At 46.8% G+C, this 20,384-nt stretch overlaps 2 protein-coding genes across 2 annotated transcripts; one reads left to right on the plus strand and one right to left on the minus strand.

Moving 5' to 3' along the window:
* The first annotated feature begins 1,113 nt into the window (after positions 1-1,113).
* gsg1l2b (gsg1-like 2b) lies at positions 1,114-11,443 on the plus strand. The gene is made up of 5 exons (XM_028989439.1): positions 1,114-1,431; positions 3,240-3,287; positions 5,980-6,132; positions 9,051-9,162; positions 9,300-11,443. Exons 1-5 carry the CDS (start codon positions 1,125-1,127, stop codon positions 9,598-9,600), a joined length of 921 nt encoding a protein of 306 aa, XP_028845272.1. The 5' UTR covers positions 1,114-1,124; the 3' UTR covers positions 9,601-11,443.
* A 754-nt stretch (positions 11,444-12,197) lies between these two features.
* On the minus strand, positions 12,198-18,845 carry hs3st3l (heparan sulfate (glucosamine) 3-O-sulfotransferase 3-like). Its single transcript, XM_028989434.1, has 2 exons — positions 18,281-18,845; positions 12,198-13,813 (listed from the first exon to the last, which is right to left on the minus strand). Exons 1-2 carry the CDS (start codon positions 18,646-18,648, stop codon positions 13,195-13,197), a joined length of 987 nt encoding a protein of 328 aa, XP_028845267.1. The 5' UTR covers positions 18,649-18,845; the 3' UTR covers positions 12,198-13,194.
* Between the last annotated feature and the right edge of the window lie 1,539 nt (positions 18,846-20,384).

Genomic DNA, 20,384 nt, shown 5'->3' on the forward strand with positions numbered 1-20,384 from the left:
CCATAGTTGATCACCATGTCGGTTACAGCTGGAAGAGTAAAGCATATTGCATTCATGAATAGTGTTGAATAGGGACCCCTCGTGGATGCAGAACCAGCCATACCTGGTCAACCCTGAGTGCACAATTATAGTTAATATTTACTGAATCCACTTGGTGCAACGAATGCAGAGAGATGTTCTTGGAGAAGGTTCTGGATTTTGGAACAGAGTGACCGGAACAGAAGCTAAATTGTTCTGCGCTGTATCACTGCACAATGAAACACTTTGGAGGAGGGGAATAATTCCCGAACGCACGGCGTTGTAAATAAATCCACGTGAAGAAAAGCTGCTTCTGTTACCTGCCGGCGGGTTTTATTCAAATCACACAAACACAAAGAGATGGACGGCAAAGAGGCACAAATCATCAGCAGCCGCATTTTCACCCAGCCTTCTGCAGAACTTGCGCTGTTGCCACCGGTTCCTCACACGTTCCTGCGGTTCACGTCCTTCACGAACACGCTCATGTTCTGTCAACAGACACCAGAATTGGATCTTCAAGTTTCTTAAAAACATGTGCAATTACATTTACATTTATCAGATGTCCATATACTAGGGTGGTGCTAACCTAGTGGGTAACACACTCATCTATGAACCAGAAGACCCGGGTTCGAATCCCACTTACTACCATTGTGTCCCTGAGCAAGACACTTAACCTTAAATTGCTCCAGGGAGACTGGTCCTGTAAATACTGATTGTAAGTCGCTCTGGATAAGAGCGTCTGATAAATGCTGTAAATGTAAATGTAAATATCCAGCGCGACTTACAATCAGTAGGTACAGGGACAGTCCCCCCCCTGGAGACATTCAGGGTTAAGTGTCTTGCTCAGGGACACGATGGTAGTAAGTGGGGTTTGAACCTGGGTCTTCTGGTTCGTAGTCGAGTGTGTTACCCACTAGGCTACTAGCACCCTGTTACAAGATGAATAGTTAATATCTGCGTAATCCACACCTAACGAAGACCTGACGTTCGTCGCGAGGGCGCAGGTGCTGACCTCCGGTGGGCGGGGCCTGCGGGGCGGAGGCCCCGCCCCCTCGGCGCGCGCCCCCGCGCCCGCCGCGCACACCTGGGCAGAAACGCGCGCCGCCATGGACCGGCGGAGGCGAGCCGCGCTCGCGCTCACCCTCAACGTCGTCGCGCTCGCGCTCGCCGCGTCCGCGCTCGCCACCAGCTACTGGTGCGAGGGCGCGCGCAAGGCGGTCAAGCCGCCGTGCGTCGCGGGAGCGGCGGCGGCGGCGACGCGCGGCCAGACCCACTGCGTCCGGGCCAACGGCTCCGACGCCAACGACAGCCGCCCGGTGCAGTACGTCTGGGAGACCGGCGAGGACAAGTACGTGCTGAGGAAGTTCCACTCGGGAATCTGGTTCTCGTGCGAGCAGAACGTCGACCTGGTCGGTAAGGAGCCGAGAACCATGCCGTGTGCAGCAGCAGAAGTGAGGAGGGGGGCTTTTACTTGTTGGCTGGATTCCTCCAGGGTGAGGGACCGTGAAGAAGATGTGCGGAACGAGGGGGGGGGGGGGGGGGGGGGGGGGGGGGGGGGGGGGTGATGTCCCCAAGAGCCGCAAAAGATCCATTTAAAAGGCATGAACCACAAGAAACCACCATCCAGTCCGGTTTAAAATGATCAAAGAACTAATCGCTCGAATTTGGAGAGAATAAATCCAGGGGTAATTAAAAGTAATTAACAGAACACACTATTGGAATAAAGGATGGAATATAGATGCGTGTTCTAGACATTTTTTTTAACAGACTCTAGACTCCAGACTGAAATGCTTGATGACAAATCGCGACACAATCTCGACGAGGTTAATGAAAAGTGAGGCTCTCCTCACCAACAGGACACGCTCAGGGTGCGATGCGTCAAGTCGGGTCGAGTCGAGTCACTTCAACGGGACGCGGTGAAATGACGACAACGTTCCTCCAGGGACCACGACGGGAGGCTGTGCGTCGTAATGAAAGGCGCCCGGGGAGTGGGGTGTGCGCTAACCTGGTCACGGGGACCTCGGTGGCACCTCGGCGGTTCGGGACTCGAACCCACAACCTTCCACCCACGGGGTACATTTCTTTAGACCACCACTGTGCTGGCGTGGGTTATTGGGCAGCACGTTGGGACTGGATTGTTAATGTCAGGTCCGCGTATTCAATAAACATGTTTTGTAGGTAAATAAATGAAGAACAAGAAATTGACATTTTTTTAGCCCGCCATGTCTTCAAATAGGAGTAGCTAAATACCATTTTTGTTTGTGTGTAACTTTTTACGTCTCCCAGAGCATGAAACGATGCTTTTATAAACTAAATTTAATATGGGAGGAGCCAAAAGCAGTGGCTGATATCTCTGGCCCACCAGGTGGCGCTGTTTCCTTGCCCTTCCCCTCCATTGTCGCTCATACGTGGTGCATGTTTCATTCCGTTTCAGTTAATATCAGACTCTCCTGAGAGGCCTTTGAATGTTTTATTTATTTTATCTTTTACTTCTACAAAAATATCAAAAACCGCCCAATCTGGCAACACTGGGGGCAAGAACGTTCTCGCCCTGTTCACCACCGTTTTCTTTTTTCACAACATGATCTCTGTTATAAGCGTCTTGGTACCACACGTGCAGTACCAAACCATTATTTTATTTAGAATTCTGAATGGTGAACTGTTAATCCAGCATTGCTTAACATGACCAATAATGTTTCCAATATTCCCTTCATGTCTTAGCACACCATCATGAGGTCCAGACATCTATTCCATGTAGTTACTGCATTAATAATGTAGGACCTGAATTCAAATGATGGGTTCGAATTGCTGGGGTTTCACTGGGTTAATAGACCCCTTGGCGAACTGTCAGTTACTGGTTAACTCGATCATCTTTTTATGCTGTCATCTGGATGTGAGGTGTGTGTGTTGTAGTAGTCCAGTGGGTAAGACAAAGTCCCAGTTTCAAACCCCACTTACTACCATTGTGTCCCTGAGCAAGACACAAGACACCCGGAGGGGGGTTGTCCCTGTCACTCCTGATTGTAAGTCGCTCTGGATAAGAGCGTCTGATAAGTGCTATAAATGTATATGTGTGTTTTGTGCCTATGATGAGTATGACGGGTTACTCGGACATTCGTCTTAGAAAGGACTGTTGACTGTAGAAGATGCATGCAGCCGATGACAAAATGACAATATCATTCATTCGTTTCTTATGTAAAGTTGTTTTCTTTTTTGGTCAGGCGAGAAATGCAGGAGCTTTTTGAACATCGCCCCTCCACATGAACGAGGTAAGCCAGACACTTGTTCTGTTTTGCTTTGTCATTGTTTGGACAGGACAAGTCGTGGATATTTTACTGACGGCAAGATAAGCAGCTTCAGCCGTGGATGCTGGATGCATACAGATTGTATGAAATCTGGGTCATACGATCACTTATTTCACCCGACAGCCATGTCTCGGTGCGAGGCAGGCGGCGTTTTCTCATTACACACACTGATCTGCTCTCTCACGAGAGCACCGGTGGGAACAACGGAATAAAGCAACAAATTCATCTGAAAAAAGTCGTTGTTTATTACGCTACACGCTGTGCTTGACAGCACATGATGTTGAGCTGTCATTCCGAGCTTCTGACAGTAAATGTGGTTGCATCTGAGGGATGGGCAGTCAGTGGGAAAAAGTAAGGATGTAGGATTGGAAATGGAATGTGTCAATCATTCGTAAACTGCATGTGTGTGTGTAAAATAATGTACAGTGGGTACAGATTTTTTTTTTTTTTATATTGCAACCATTTGCTAAAATAAGTTCTTTTTTCGCTCATTAATGTACACACACCCCATATTGACAGGGAAAAAAACAGAATTGACAATTTTGCAGATTTATTAACGAAAAAACTAAGCATTCAGACCCTTTGCTCAGTATTTAGTAGAAGCTCCCTTTTGATTTAATACAGCCATGAGTCTTTTTTTGTAAATATGCAACAAGTTTTTCACACCTTTTTGGGGTTCCTCTGCCATTCCTCCTGGCAGATCCTCTCCAGTTCTGGCAGGTTGGATGGTAAACGTTGGTGGACAGCCATTTTTAGGTCTCTCAATTGGGTTTAAGTCAGGACTCTGCTGGACCATTCAAGAACATTCACAGAGTTGTTGTGAATCCACTCCATTATTTTTTGTGGTTTTCTCAGGGTCATTGTCTTGTTGGAAGGTAAACCTTCGGCCCAGTCTGAGGTCCTGAGCACTCCGGAGAAGGTTTTCGCCCAGAATATCCCTGTTCTTGGCCACATTCATCTTTCCCTCAATTGCAACCAGTCGTCCTGTCCCTGCAGCTGCAAAAAAAAACACAGCATGATGCTGCCACCACCATGCTTCACTGTTGAGTGTGTATTGGACAGGTGATGAGCAGTGCCTGGTTTTCTCCACACACAGCGCTTAGAATTTAGGCCAAAATGTTCTATCTTTGTCTCATCAGACCAGCGAATCTTCTCACCATTGTGGAGTCCTTCAGGTGCTTTTTAGCAAACTCCATGTGAGCTTTCATGTATCTTGCAGTGAGGAGAGGCTTCCGTCGGGCCACTCTGCAGTGATGGTTTACTTTCTACAACTTTCTCCCATCTCCCGACTGCGTCTCTGGAGCTTTGGGTTCTTCTTTACCTCTCTCACCAAAGCTCTTCTCACCCCGAAAGCTTTAGGAAGGGCAAATTGTTTGCCCTTGCCACAATTCAGGCAGTTCCTTTGACCTCATGATTCTCATTTACTCTGACATGCATTGTGAACTGTAAGGTCTTATATAGACAGCAGGGGTGTGGCTTTCTTAATCAAGTCCAATCCAGGATAGTATAATCCAGTATAATCAAACACAGCTGGTCTCAAAGTGAAGAACCATCTCAAGGACGATCAGAAGAACCTGGTCAGCACCTCATTTAAATGCCACAGCAAAGGGTCTGAATACTTAGGACCATGTTATATTTCAGATTTTCTTTTCATAATGTTTTTTCTGTCAATATGGAGTGCTGTGTGTATATTAATGAGGGAAAAAAAGAACTTAAAGGGCTTTAGCAAATGGCTCCAATATAACAAAGAAAATTTAAGTGGGTCTGAATATTTTCCGTACCCACTGTACTGCATCTGCATCTGTGCATCTGTTATAATAACTAGGGGTGTTAGAAAATATTGATACAGCAACATATTGTGATATTTTACATGGTGATATTGTATTGATACAGGGGCGTCAAATATACATATTTTTGTGTACAACTTTAGTCCAAAATTCAGTTGTTGTTGTTGTTGTTTTGGCTGAACATTTATTAATGTACTGTGATCCTCAAATATCTTTGACAGCAGTCTTGTATATCAGCTCTGTTTTTTTTTTCATTTTCAGTGAACTGATGAGTAACACAATACGTACAGTATCACAATATGTTATTTAATCAGATCTTTGCCAATACACACCCCCAATAACAACTATTTATGGTCCACATAACAGGCAGAGTGCTAGTTCCAGAGTCAGAAACTGAGGTCGAGGGTAGTTAAACTAAGCAGGTAAGAGTTTAGGTGGCATGTTGTATGGCCTGATTAAAGAAGCTCCTCCTGAACCCCCCTGTTCTGTCCATAATACTCCTGCTGAAATGAATCAGTTACAGGGGTGAGTCTCTGATGGTCCTCGGTGCTCAGGTCCTGCTTCTCAATGTCCTGCAGAGACGGTAGACCTGACCTTGTGCAGAATACCGCACCTCGGTTCGCACACATGAAGTATGGAGTAACTTTATATTCTGCAAACAGCTGTAACCAGCCAACAGCACCATTGGAGAGACTCGAAACGTCCTCAGACGTCCTCTGCTGTTTCAATTTCATTTCCCTCGTCCTGTTACTTTTTGCTCCCTTTAGCTCTGCACCCAGAGCGTACCCAGGGATCCCTAGTCCCCTGAGTGGGAATCGGTTCTCTGGATTTTTGGTGCTCTTTATGGATTCTTCCCCCTCTCTCTGCAGGGGTCCTGTGGCTGTGCATCGTTGCTGAATCCCTCTACATCCTCCTGCTGGCTACCGGGGGAATTCTCATGACCATTGAAGTCTGTCATTATGGCAACGTCATCGACGGCCTGAAGCTGAACGCTTTTGCCGCCATATTCACCGTCTTGTCAGGTAAGACGAAGATCTGCAAATGTCTGTTTCTCCTTCACTCAACAGTGACATTTAATGCATGTGCATTTTAGGATACTGACCCTGCATGTAACCTGCATGCTGTTGTAGCCACTTCAAAATTAGTTATGGAACATTACTTTGGGTTTTTTGTCATGGCGACAGGTGTCCATGGAGTCTACGAGTTCGCCCCGGATTACCTGACTGTATGCACCTGGTGTTGTGTATATATACTGCCCTGTTGTGTTCAGTCCTGTCTCAGGTCATTGAATGATGTTTGCTACGAGTAAATCTCATCAAGTTCCTGCCTGCACCACCCACTGTTCCATGTCAGTTTTGATCTGAAATAATTGAAACTACACTTAATTTTTGTTTTGATGAAGATCGCAACCTCTTTTTTGGCACTAAATGAAGGGTCAGAGGTTATATGAGTGACATTCTGGTGACATCATGGTTCGAGGGGGCAACGATTGAAACGCTGTGAGTCCATTCGGCTCCTTGTCGCGGTGCACAGAGAACTGAGGACACGGTTGCAAAAATAATGAGGTCCGTTAAACAGACTGAACCCACGGTGATATGACCCCTTAAAGGGCAGAAGGCACGGGCCGCCATGCATAGAAACACATCACCCACTTAGACAGAGTTTAGGATAATAAACCTGATGGGCCCAACACAATCATAGAAAACATATACTTGTTATTTTGTGAAATGAACTTGTAATATCCAGAAAACATGTTGGTCAAGTTGAAATTAATTCATAGCGACACATAAAAGTCTTTGGGCTTTCACTGTCATCTGTTAAAAAAGCTACTTTTAAGGCTGACATAAGTTGTTTTTTTTTTGTTTTTATCCGAACCTGTCCTGATTGGTCCGGCTTGGACAACCACCTACCAGTGTTGCTCCCATGTATAATTCCATTGTTCTGATGAAAAGCGTGTGAACGAAACGTTTTTGAGAGAAGTGTGAGGGAAGAATAGTCTGAATAAAGGCCAGCGGAGGGGCTCCCCGAAGACACGGAGCCATGATTCTGCTTATATAGGTCATCCTCACAACTCGCCGCCTTGGGGCCAGACAGAGAAGTCAAAGCCAGTCGAACAGGGAATGATGACTGTGGTGGCCGTGCCCAACACGTCGAGCGTTGATGTCCGCTGGGGCTATTACCAGCTAGTAGAGTCAGAGAAGAAGCGGACAGCGTACGTTAATTGCCCAGCCGTCTGGACTTTCCCTGACAACCTCTATGTTGCATCAGCGCATGTTTTGGTGAGACGCCTGAGATGCCTGTGGTGTTGAGTTGAACACCACAGGCATCTCTGGGTCCTTCGGAAAGGTTCACAAAAAAAGAAAGAAATAAAATAAATCAGCCTGTGGCGTAAGCAGCTCTAGTAACGCTTGGTGACTCAGGGACGTTCTGCCATATTGACTCGCATGGCTGTAAATAATTGTTAGATTTAGCCTGTCTGCATGATGACTATTCTCCTCACTGAAGGTCTGGGAGGCTCTTTGAAGGGAATTTAATGTGTGCAGAACTGACTTCCAGACGTCCTCTGCATTCAAGCCATAATTTACTCACACTGTCCTCATGCTGTCTCAGTCCACTCAGGGAAAAGGTGGACGATTTATACCAGACCTAATGCTTTATTATCAGTATTATCAAGGTGCCACTGAGCAAAGCACCGTCCCCACACACTGCTCCCCGGGCGCCTGTCATGGCTGCCCACTGCTCACTCAGGGTGATGGGTTAAATGCAGAGGACAAATTTCACTGTGTGCACTGTGTGCTTTGCTGCTGTGTATCACGTGTGACAATCACTTCACTTTCACTTTCATTTCCCTTTTCCCATGAAAGGAGATTTGTAATGGCAGCGCTCCCCCTTGTGGCGATAAGTCAGATACTGCAAGCTCTCATCCATCCTTATATCTGAAGCTCTCTAACCATGAGGCATTCCCAGCATCCTTCAGGCACATGGTTTCTAGTCCAGTTAATAGAACTAACAAGGGTTCTGATGATTGTAACGCAGATCAAAGCACATGTTAAAGTGTGTGTAATATCAGTGTGGTGTTGAAGGACTGTGTTTGTCATTGAGATAAACTGCAGCACAGCACGCGGTGACAACACGTGTCCTCTGCATTTAACCATCATTTAACCTTGGTGATCAGTGAGCAGCAATGATAGGCACCCGGGGAGCAGTGTGTGGGGACAGTGCTTTGATCAAATGCACCTCAGTAGCATCTTGGAATTTGATCTCGCAACCTTCCGATTATGGGGCTACTTCCTTCCACCACTGGCAGTAAGCTGGGTGGGGTTCTTATTACCAACCCTTCACAATACGTACATAAAAAAGGAAGCGCTCATATACAGTACAGGCCAAAAGTTTGGACATACCTTCTCATTCAATGTGTTTTCTTTATTTTCAGGACCATTTACGTTGGTAGATTCGATGGTAACTTGAAAGCACGTTGTAAGTCGCTCTGGATAAGGGCGTCTGCCAAATGCCATAAATGTAAATGTAGATTCTCACTGAAGGCATCAAAACTATGAAGGAACACATTTGGAGTTATGTACTTAACAAAAAAAAGGTGAAATAAGTGAAAACATGTTTTATATTCTAGTTTCTTTGCTCTGATTACTGCTTTGCACCGTCTTGGCATTCTCTCGATGAGCTTCAAGAGGTCGTCACCTGAAATGGTTTTCCAACAGTCTTGAAGGAGTTCCCAGAGGTGTTTAGCACTTGTTGGCCCCTTTGCCTTCACTCTGCGGTCCAGCTCACCCCAAACCATCTCGACTGGGTTCAGGCCCAGTGACTGTGGAGGCCAGGTCCATACATTTTTTGTAAATGGTCATGTAAATAAAGAAAACACATTGAATGAGAAGGTGTGTCCAAACCTTTGGCCTGTACTGTACATCTTTTTTTTTTTTTGCAGGGCTTCTGGGGATGGTCGCCCACATGATGTACACCACGGCGTTCCAGCTGACAGTGAGCCTGGGCCCAGAGGACTGGAAACCTCAGAGCTGGGACTACAGCTGGTCCTACATGTGAGACAGAGACCGCACGTCCTCTGCATGAAAACATGCTGCCGTATTGCGCAGTGTCACACATCATCAGTGCTTGCTTTCTGCCAGCTTGTCCTAACAGATGGTGGACGTGTGTGTGTTTGTGTTTGTGTGTATAGTTTGGCGTGGACTTCATTCACGGCCTGCATGGCCTCCTCGGTCACCACCATCAACCGTTACACAAAGACCATCCTGGAGTTCAAGCACAAGCGCAGGACCATTGAGAAGAGCCTGAAGATCAAGCAGAGGCTGCTGGATCTGGACCCCCCAGAGCAGGTATGGGACATGTACATCAGCACCGTTCCCAATGCCGGCGAGGAGCTCCTGGATCTCTCCAGCTCCAGCCGCAAGCTGTCCGGACACTCTGTCTTCCTGGACGTCAAAGACCTGCCCAGCCCCCAGGGGGAGGAGTACTGCTGAATGACCTCCGACCCCCGACTTCCCCCACATCCTGACAATGGGACTCCCCTTTTCCCGGGAAAGATCCCTGTAGGTTCCTGGTTTTCAGAGGCAGTTGTCCAATGTGGACACAGCGGAGCTCATGCATCGTTTTTAATGATGATGTGGTGAAACCTTGACAAACCTTTTTTTTTTTTTAACTCTTCCACCGCATTGGTACCAACTCGGCTCAACTCTACTCACCATATCTTTTGGTTCTCCACCAAGTTCATGGATACCACAAGGTGACCGATGGGAAAGATGTGGTCATCATAGTGTCATTATCACTCCAGTCAATTACGAGGCTCCATGTGGCATGGTCCAAGTCAGTAGAGCCGAGCCGGTACCATGTCGTGAAAAGGGGCCACGCTAACGTAATAAGACGCAACTGCTGTCCTTCAAACAGCACGTCTCTCAGGCTTCCAGCTTTGGTCCGTTTTAGAGTGAAATAGTAGAGTCAAACACCAACGCCAACGTGGCTTATTTATTTATTTAAACTGTAATATATTTACTGGTTTCTGGTTGAAAAGTAAAAATACGATTTTCTCGCTGGGTTGGATGAGGGCACCGCGGTTTCTGTCCACCACTACATGAACATGAGTTGTCGGTCGGAATGTGTGGAATTTTCAGGGCCTTCCTCCTCCTCCCTCCTCAGAAAGCAGGAATGCTGCTGCGCGTGTCACACTTCGCTCTGAGTGCCTTTGCTCCGGCTCTGATCCAACGAAGCGCATAGCTCGACCGCTGTAACTAGTAATTATACCATCAAAGTCCTTCTATCTTCTAGCTGTGTCTGCCAAAATCCTCAATTTTCTCATATTTTAGGTCGGTGTCGTTGGCATTTTGGAGGTTTCACAGTCTTGTAGCTTATTTTTGGTTATATTGAACATGAATGAAATTTTCCTGAAGCTGTCATTCCAGTGGGTTTGATGTCAGACCAGAGAAGAATTAAGTTTTAAATGTTAAATGTCAGCCTGAGACTGGTCGGCTGTTGCTAGTTCTCTGGATAACCTGTAAAGTACAGAAAGTTACTATGGTAATGATTTAATCTTTTGATCATCGGGCATTTTCTCTTGTACATTTTTCATTTTCTTTCCAAATGTGGCATTTATTTGTGGCAGATTATTAGTACTATGTGTATAATGCATTTTATTCTGGCCAGTGTGGCCCGAGTGTTCTTAAAGTTGTCATTTTAAATACGTGTCTATGTCTACAATACAATACTATGTCTAGATTTAATGGCCTCTAATGAACTTTCACTCATACACTGGGGTCTTTGACTCTCCTTCTTTATTATAAGGCCAGAGGTGGTGACGTGAGAAATAGTACAACAATTTTCTCTTTCAGCATATACATTTATATATTTTCGTGTGTGTGTTGTGTATATACGTATGTATGAATATGTATATATATATATATATGTGTGTGTGTGTGTGTGTCTGTGAGTGTGTGTGTGTGTGTGTGTGTGGGTGTGTGTGTGTGATTTATCTGAGCCTGATCATGTTGGATAGGCCTGTATTTTTGAAGTAAACTGTGTGGTGTTGATGGTTTAAATAAGTGTGCTAGATGATCAGATGAGATACTGCTTGAGATCTGAGATCTGTTTTTTAATTCATATTATTTTTAATCGTATGTATGTTACACTTGGTTTTGGGAACACACAGACTTGCCAAAATATACCAAATATTGCCAAAAGTACTGTTTACAGGACAATGGGCTATGGCAGGTATATTATAATTGTTCACATGGAGAAAAGAAGATAATAATAGTAAGTGTTTCTTTGTCAGTTGTGTTCTGTAAATGAAGGAATAAACCTGACATTACTTCACTGCTGTTTGTCCTTCTTAAAATGGATCACAGGGGCACGTTCATTGGTCCAATTTATTCAAAATGAATAATAACGCGTGTAAACCAATGGAACGCATCATGAACCACGTTCTACCACTAGAGGGCAACAAAGTTCCTCTTTTGACCCCTGAACAGGTTTTTGCATGCTGTTTTTTTCACTCCTTGCAATAATACCCAAATAATCTATTTCTGGATTACATGATCAACTTTTAAAAGTTGATAGTATGCATGGTTTCATAAAAATGGTCACAAATTACTATTCATATTATATAGTCAAATTTCCATTGCTATTTAAAGACATTCTCATTATTATCACGAGCAAGCAGAGCTTTTGGAAGCTAATAGTTTTAGCTCTGGTGTATAATTTTAGTTGCATTAATCATACCAGCACTTGGGCCCTTGCCAGCTCCTCATTAATAAGCTTATTAAGAAGTTGAAACTCCAGTATTTTGATGGTCACAAAGTTTCACTGCCAAATTCATTGTTTTTATTCGTCACATTAGTAGTGCAGGGTAAAAATCTAGATTGTTGTATAGAAAACCTGCTTTTCAATGTGACACATTCATGCAGCACAATGTCCAGTGCTGACCAGGAGGCGGCGGGAAGGTTCCGGGATCCCATATCTCTCACCACAAGGACGCACAACAAGTTCCAAATGTTCAAAAATAATTTAATTCATTTCTTGGAGACGACATTTCAAAAGTAGTGCAACTTCATACAAGCAGATGGTTTCGTGAAATTTTTGCCCGGAAGTAACCAAAAGATGAAATGTACAGTCAAACCTTATTGTATGCAAATCAACGGTCAGCACTTGTCTAACAGTAACGTTGTGTGTTTGTTAAGAAAACAGACCCGTAATCAGAAGGTTGCTGGGTCGAATCCCTTAAGACTTTTAAGCATGCCGGTACACAGGATATTATCCAGTTTGTATGTTTTCCTTTCTCCTGAAAGTCATTTGTCTCCGTAGTATTTTCACAGCATGTTGGATTCAGATTCGGAAAATATGGTTCAGCTGTATCCCTGGACGCTACACATATTGCATTTTCTTATTTTTGATTATCTCTCAAACAATACTGTACAGTTCCCAGTCCATACCTGGTCAACAAGCCCAACCCAACTCCGGTCTATAGTGTACATTTGGCATGGCACCTCAAAAAATCCATTTTTTTTCCTGACATGAAGTTCCCCTGACATGAAACCTTTTTTTTTTTTTCTATTATATATCGGCCTTAGTGTCCCCTAATACCAGATCTGAAGCCTCTTTCTGAGATTCAGCCTTGGTGCAGAATTACAGTCCCACAGTGAGACTTCTCCAGGACGCTTTAATGAGGAGGGGAGAGGCGGGACGAGGAGGAGATAATGTTTTAGGGGAGGGCAGGGAAGTTCTCTGGGCGGAAAAAGCGTGAGAAACGGGAGGTAACCTTTCCCCCTATGACGACATAAGGGGCAAAATTCCAGATCCGACCGTCTGAGCCTGACCCTCTCTGAACGGTGAAGCAGAATGGCCAAAGCGCCATATCTAGCCACCACAGGACAATAGACAGGCCAGGGGAACATGTCAGGGGACCTTTAACATAATCCTAATTACTACACCATGCTGATTGTTCTCAAGTCCCAATTAAGCATCTACTGTTATTTATTAAAAATGGATCCTGGAAATGATAACTATATATGCTGTTGCTAGATGTTTCACATAGTTGGATAGCATCCCAACGTTCCAGCTTTACAATGTCACCGCCACCCAAAATCCTGCCCAGAAATCTTGTAAAACCTCTGGTTGTGCGGCCGGTAGAACTCCCTCAGCTTCTGGATGACCTCCGGCTCAATTTTGGGGTGAGTTCGACCTTTGGTCTTCCCAAGACAGTGGGGTTTGCTGCTGCCTTCGGGCTTCTTCAGGCAGGGGAAGCCCTTGGTCTTGTTAAAGTAGAAGTGCTTATCAGTGACGATCCTCTGCAGGCCCAGGAAGTCCTGGACACGCCCCAGCTCTCTGGCTGGGTCACTGATGAGGCGCTCTCCATGGACAAAGTGGATCTGGGACAGCGGGAAGTAGGCCAGCCACCTCTCCAGGTGCGTCGCATACAGGCCGATCCACAGGGGGCTCCAGAGAGAGTCGATTTGTCCCGTTGACCTGTTCTTAAAGGTCAGGGTTTCAAAACTGGGAATGTCCGGCGTCTTGGAGATGATCTGGGTGTAATCTGAAATGGCCCGGGTTATGGGGTCCCGGACCACAACTATCAGCTTGATATCCCGGGACATTGCATAGATGCGGGCGGGCGTCTCTTCAGTGACAAAGTATCTGGGGGTCTTCTCCATCACAATCTGCCCTTCCAGGGCTTTAGGCATCAGACTCCTTGAAGAAAGACAAAAGCAGAGGTCAGTCGGGCTACTCAACAACAAACATCTGTTGACAGCTGTAGTATCCAGGACCTTACTGTAATATATATATATATAGGATTAGAACATTTTTCATCATTACAGAAAAGTATTTTTACTATACATGGGGCAGTGGTGGCCTAGCAGTGGTGGCCTAGCGGTTAAGGAAGTGGCCCCGTGATCAGAAGGTTGCCGGGTCGAATCCCGATCTGCCCGAAGGTGCCACTGAGCAAAGCACCGTCCCCACACACTGCTCCCCGGGCACCTCTGCCCGGTAATGGTTAAAAGCAGAGGACACATTTCGTTGTGTCGCCGTGTGCTGTGCTGCAGTGTCACATTCTGTAATGCCTTTTTGTGGCGAGCTTCCTGAATAAAGAGAACATGGCTGCTCTTATTCTGCCTAACCCCCCACCAACACTAAACTTTAGCCCCCATGTACCACACATCTCAACATGCAGCTATTTACGTCCGTGGTCGTTTTGTCCCCAGGATGCATTGCAGGTTTTTTTTTTGTGTTAAATTTACAGTCATTTTTTTGTACAGTCCTGTCACTTTGTACATTTCACATATTCTCTTAGAAAGACAACAGAGAGCAGCGGCATTTGGAGGCTGAGGGTTCTGACCCCTTCAGATGTTCATGAGAGGAGCAGAGTGCACGTCCATGGATCACTTCATCGGAAAAAGCACCTCTTAGCCTGAAGGCTTCCCTATTTACCTGAGTCCATTATGAGGCCAGCAAGTCTATTAGATCATGAATTATTGACAGCCCTCCTGCTGGTCTGAGCTACGAGAAATCGTGGAGCAGGACAGCTAGGGCAGAATCCCAAAGTGGTGGAAAAACATCCTACACACCAGGAATTCCTGTAAAGTACGGTGTTACTAAGAATTAGGATAATGAAGCAGAACCGTGTGTTGGGACGGGTGAGGCGCTTTTGTCTTTTTGGCAGTCGGCTCGGAGGGTCAGGTACCCTGGGTATTGCGGTGGTGGGGTATGGTAATGTGGGTCTCAGCTGCAGTTTTCACTCGGCCACTCAGGGCTCATCAGCAGCACGCCGCGTGCACAGACAGATGCGAGGCAATTACCCGCGCCTGCGGCCCGGCACACGCACATTTACATACACGGCTCTTAGAAATAATGTCACATGGCACAGACACGCAGGCGTTTTACAAGTGATTACAATATCATCACTAGAACCGGCAGCAAATTCACTGCACAGATAAATAATTATTACCGAACCATCTGAGACATCCATATTCCCCCCCCAAAAAAAAGTCCATATTAGCGCGTGGTGCTCAGGTGTGTGTGTGTGTGTGTGTGTGTGTGTGTGCGTCATTGTGTGTGGGACTTGACTCAATCATCCATTTCCCAACAGTGGTAACTGTGCCCCCTTCACTTCCTGCTGACATCCATCACCAGACCCCCGCAGGCTCCGCCCCCTCAGGTCCCCGGGGCATCCTAATGAGGGCCGGATCGCTCCAGCACGCACACTCACACACAGCTGATCACACAAACGCACCGTCACCAATGTACAGGGATCCCAAGCCCAAAACCAACACACCCACTACAGCCTTAAAATTATATTTAATACGTATTTACTGAGACATATATTTTATGTCTATTTTTTAAGACATAAAAGTGTAATATTTGGTTTGCATATTGGTTCATTGTTTACATGCAATATTTGCAATACTGTGGTCTATAGCAGTCGCTAAAGCATTTCACTGCACATCATACCGTGTATGACTGTGTATGTGACAAATAAAATTTGAATTTGAATTTGAGCATCACGTCACTTGCATATATAATCATCATGATAAGCGTCACCATTAGTATACCACATCTATCAATAGAGATGTAAAAATTGATTAAGCGATAAAACATGTTTTCGCGTTTTACATTTTATATCCCTCTGACTCGCGCGCACACACACACACACACACACACACACCATGGGGTATCTGCACCTGTACACACTGCACAGCTGCAGCCATCTATGCCATATGATGTGTAGAGCCTGGAGCAGCTGCCACCCGGGATGAGCTCCTGAACAAATTTACTGCAAAATCCGTGCTTTCTGACTACGCAAGTCAAGAAACCTCACGCTGACGTACACGAAACATACATTTAGCGCATTTAGCAGTAGTTACAGGGACAGTGTCTTGCTCAGGGACACAATGGTAGTAAGTGGGGTTTGAACCTGGGTCTTCTGGTTCATAGGCGAGTGTGTTACCCACTAGGCTGCTACCACCCTACATAAATGACAATAAAATAACATTGCAACTGATCAATTGTGTTCGCCTCCTACATCATAAGGGTGGAATCCTTCTTCAGCAGGGACAGTTCATTGCATATTCCACAATAAATAATTTCCTCCTTTCATTATCGCTGTCCTCCTTTTGTTTTGGTTCGTTTGTTTAATCAGAACATAGAACGCGGTTCCGCTCCACGAGAGAAAAGGCGGTGCCACAGCTTGTAAAGTGCACGTGGCCTGACTAGAGGTGCGGATCACAGATGAAGTATCGCGACATGCTGGAAAATCGGTGGTAACAGTGATAAGTACAGCATGCCATGCGCACTGTACTACAGGACACTTCGCTATGATTAAAAACCGCGCCATTTTAATACACCGCTTTACTAGAAATGCGGCTTCAGTCGGGATTCCGGGGTGTCTTTACGTTACTTTACTTTACTTTACACCACCAGCAATTCTCATTCGGTTTCTATGGATTTTGAGTTGCAAAACTATGAGCCCTGATAAGGCCTATCGATGATGTATCTCCACCATCGCAACTTTCTCTATTAGACTGGCTGTTCAAATAACTTTTATTGTCCAAGGTCCAAGTGATGCAGAAGATTATATTACATGCTCATGAGATCATATTACGGGAAAACCCCGGGATGGTTCTAAACTCCTCATCCGGGACTCTAACGTTCAAACGTTCATCTGAAAGACGCTGTATTTTGACATCTCGCTCTTTTTTTTTCTCGGTGGGACAGCTCTGAAGAAGCCTGAAATCTGAATCCCACCTCCATCTCTGGCACTTCAGGGACCTGCACAACGCTCCTCCGGTCAATGGCTGGATTCCTCAGTAGAAAACATGGGAGCTCGGGGGACGAAACGCGAGCCAAAGCCTCGGCGCCGACCGGGTCCCGAACCATAAAGCCTCCTGCTAATTGTAACCGAATCTGCGGTGGTCTAAAGGTTGCAATATAACTGAAGGTCAGTCCATGGATCCCGTCGTGTCTTCCGGATGAACACCAACATCGTCTTGACAAGTCCACGAGCGCCTCGGCGCAGAAGCGGCCTGGGTCAAAGATCAATTGACAGGACCTCGCAACGATGTCAAGTGGCCCGTCATGCTGTGTGTCCATCTGGCCCTGTGGTGCTGGCAATCTGGCCGGACCCGGGCCGCCGCCGCCGCCGCCTTAATCCCCGCCAGGCCTCGGGGGGAAAGCGGTGTGCGGAAAACAAAAGCCGGGGAGAGGTGTGCGGCGATACTTCGTTCCTTCCGGGTGAGCTGACAGACCCATCAATCAGCCTTAAACAGTGAATCGTTACGATTCCGAGTCGTCGTCCCCCCGCCGCCGAGAGCCGCGTGGCGGACGAGACAATGAGATCTACGCGGGAGAACCTGAATCTGGGCCCGAGGGTGTGGAAGGTTTCTGAATCGTCCTACTGGAATGCCGACTGGAGCGAAGACTTTGGGGTCCCAGCGTCCGCGCCACTGCTGAAGCCCGGCAGCATTTATATCTGACCCAAAAACTAAACAGAGTCAACACACTGTTCATTCCACATATGATTTCAACATTTGATTCGCGTAGCCACAGCGGTTCTAACATCTGGCGAAAGCTCCAAAGATGATTAAAGCTGACAATGCATCCAGATCGCCAGCTCTGTCAGGAACGTCCAGATGGCATCTCCTTCACTCCTAATGCTCACCAGAATAATGCATTTATTCATCCTGTCTGGCCTTATAATTCTATTAGAGCTACGCTCAGTGTTTTAATATCTCCTTATCGGTAAACGTGACGATATTCAATGCTACAACGATTCGATTACGACATACTTATGATGTCGCATAATTTAAATAAAAAAATCTGTATTTTACGCGCCGTTTTAGTTGATTTATGCATACAACTTTTTACCAAAGAAAAAATAAAATTCACAGTGAAATTCTTTTTTATATTATTTTGTAATGTTACGGGCTGAGTTCAACTGTGCAAACCGAGATCGCCTTTCTCTTTCAATATTTGGCGAATAAGGTGGACGTGATGTAGTTTGCAAAAGTTTGTCTGTGAAATGGTTAGACGCTAAAAAATTCTAATTCTAATAGAATCAATTTTTGCAATGATGGCATTTTTATAACAGGATCTGGGACGGGATCTGTACGTGTATATTCCTACTTTAGTAAGTAAAGTAAAGTAAAGTAAAGTAAAGTGTACCTGTACCACGGCAGCCCCCGCGCGTAATGCCGGTCGAAGAAGTGCGGCTCGGAGCCCAGGGCGCGCACGTCCGGGTGAAGCCTGAGGAACTCCAGCAGGGCGCGGGTGCCGCCCTTCTTCACCCCGACGATGAGCGCCTGGGGCAGCCTCCTCCTCGCCGTCCACTCCCTCTCCGTGCCGTTGGCGGCCCGCGTCCCCGTCCCGTTCCCGGTGCCGGTCCCGTGGCGCGACAGGTGCGACAGGTGCGGCGCGCCGCCGCCGAGCAGCAGGTAGAGCGCGTAGACGCAGAGCGCGCCGAAGGGCGACATGAGTGCGACTTTCTGCGCGAGCCTCCTCGCGTCATGCTTGTGGCCGAGGAAGGTCGCCATCGGGCGCGCTCAGCGGCGCGGCCGTGACGCGGACGGGGACGAGCCGCGCGCGGCGCCCGCGCGGCCCGGGGCGGTGGCGCGGAGGTCGGGTGGCGGCGTGCGCTCCATGGCTCCCCCGGAGGGGTGCTGTCCCGTAACTACACGCCCTCCGCTTCCTGATCAAACTGCGTCCCGGACTGGAGTTCTGCTGGATTAGAAGCCGTGGTCCGTGGTCACGTGGTTCAGATTTAGTCCCTGAGTGACAGAGCCTGCGCGCCGCGATCGGCGGTCTTTCTCACACAGACGTGACCAGGGCCACCGCAGTGTCGCCCACGCTGCCACTCTGATGGCGAGGTGCGTCACGAAAGCCCATTCTCACCCTGAGAAGCGCCCAGAGAACCGTTATGACAAAAAAATCAAAAGCTGCCAGTGAATGGAACGCTGGTTCAAGGGCTCCAAATGTCTACGCCAAATCATCCAGTCAATAATCATGGGTGGTAGTAGCCTAGTGGGTAACACACACGCCTATGAACCAGAAGACCCAGGTTCAAATCCCACTTACTACCATTGTGTCCCTGAGCAAGGGGGGGACTGTCCCTGTAACTTCTGATTGTAAGTCGCTCTGGATAAGGGCGTCTGATAAATGCCGTAAATGTAAATAAATGCTGTAAATGTCAAATGTAGGTCAAGATACATGAAGAATTATTCTGTCAGCTTTAGAACGCTTTTGTTTGATGTCCTGTTTGTCGTCTGGGCTCATCTCCTCTCCGTGCATCAGGAGGCAAGGTCAGCTGAAGGGCGTGGCCCCCCACGCCCCGCACGGACGGCGTGCTGCTCGGCCGCAGGATGATGAAGCGGCCGTCGATTAACATGTCGGAGTGAGGTCAGGGCCAGCCAGCGCCAGAACTGATTTATTGGCCCACGGGGGCGCCAATGCCGTTTTCATGAAACTGTAACGAGTTGCCAGACAAAATTAACTTCTCTTTACGGATCCAGCAATGGCAGCGGAGTCGTTGTCAGGCATGTTTAATTGAGATTTATACACCATGACACTAGATGAAGTCATTTTGCGCTGGAAATCTGCCATATGGAATTTTTCTGTTGGTGCCAGTTTTGAAAATTGCAATTTGTAGTGTTCACTGGGTTCCACCAATAAAAGAGCTTATCCAGCAATGCGTGCCAGGCACCATTTCTATTAGGGCTTTATACCAGTCAGCCATAACACTAACAGCTGAAGTGTGAGTGGGATATTTGTGATGGCCACATGGCTGGATAACATGTAGTAGGTATAAAAAGTGGTCACACCCCTGTTAAAATTCAGAGCACAATAAATCATTTCAAGCCTTTTACCAACTTTAATGTGACCTATAACCAGTACAAGTCGGTTTAGTGTGTTAAATATTTAGTTGAAGCAGCTTTTAATTTATTTGCAGCATTCAGACTGTTTTGTCCATGTCTGTTTCCTTACACGCCAGGCCGCCACCGCCCCACTGCACTGCACGTGAGCGACCGCCAGATACCACAGCGTACCTTCAGAGCTCCACTGGCGTCCATGTCTGAACGGGTCAAGGCTGTTTTGGCGGAAAAATACCTATCGTATCTATCTCTCTCTTGTCCGGGTTGTGAGTTCCTTATCACGTTCCTTATCCTAGGGCCCTTCGGCACGGATAGCGGTCCTCGCGGTGTGACGGGTGTCAGGGGCGGCCTGTTGTGTCTCATTTGCCCCCCTATTCGAAGATCCGGAGGACTACGGAGCA

Source organism: Denticeps clupeoides, chromosome 8 (assembly GCF_900700375.1).
Source record: "Denticeps clupeoides chromosome 8, fDenClu1.1, whole genome shotgun sequence".
Classification (NCBI taxonomy): domain Eukaryota; kingdom Metazoa; phylum Chordata; class Actinopteri; order Clupeiformes; family Denticipitidae; genus Denticeps; species Denticeps clupeoides.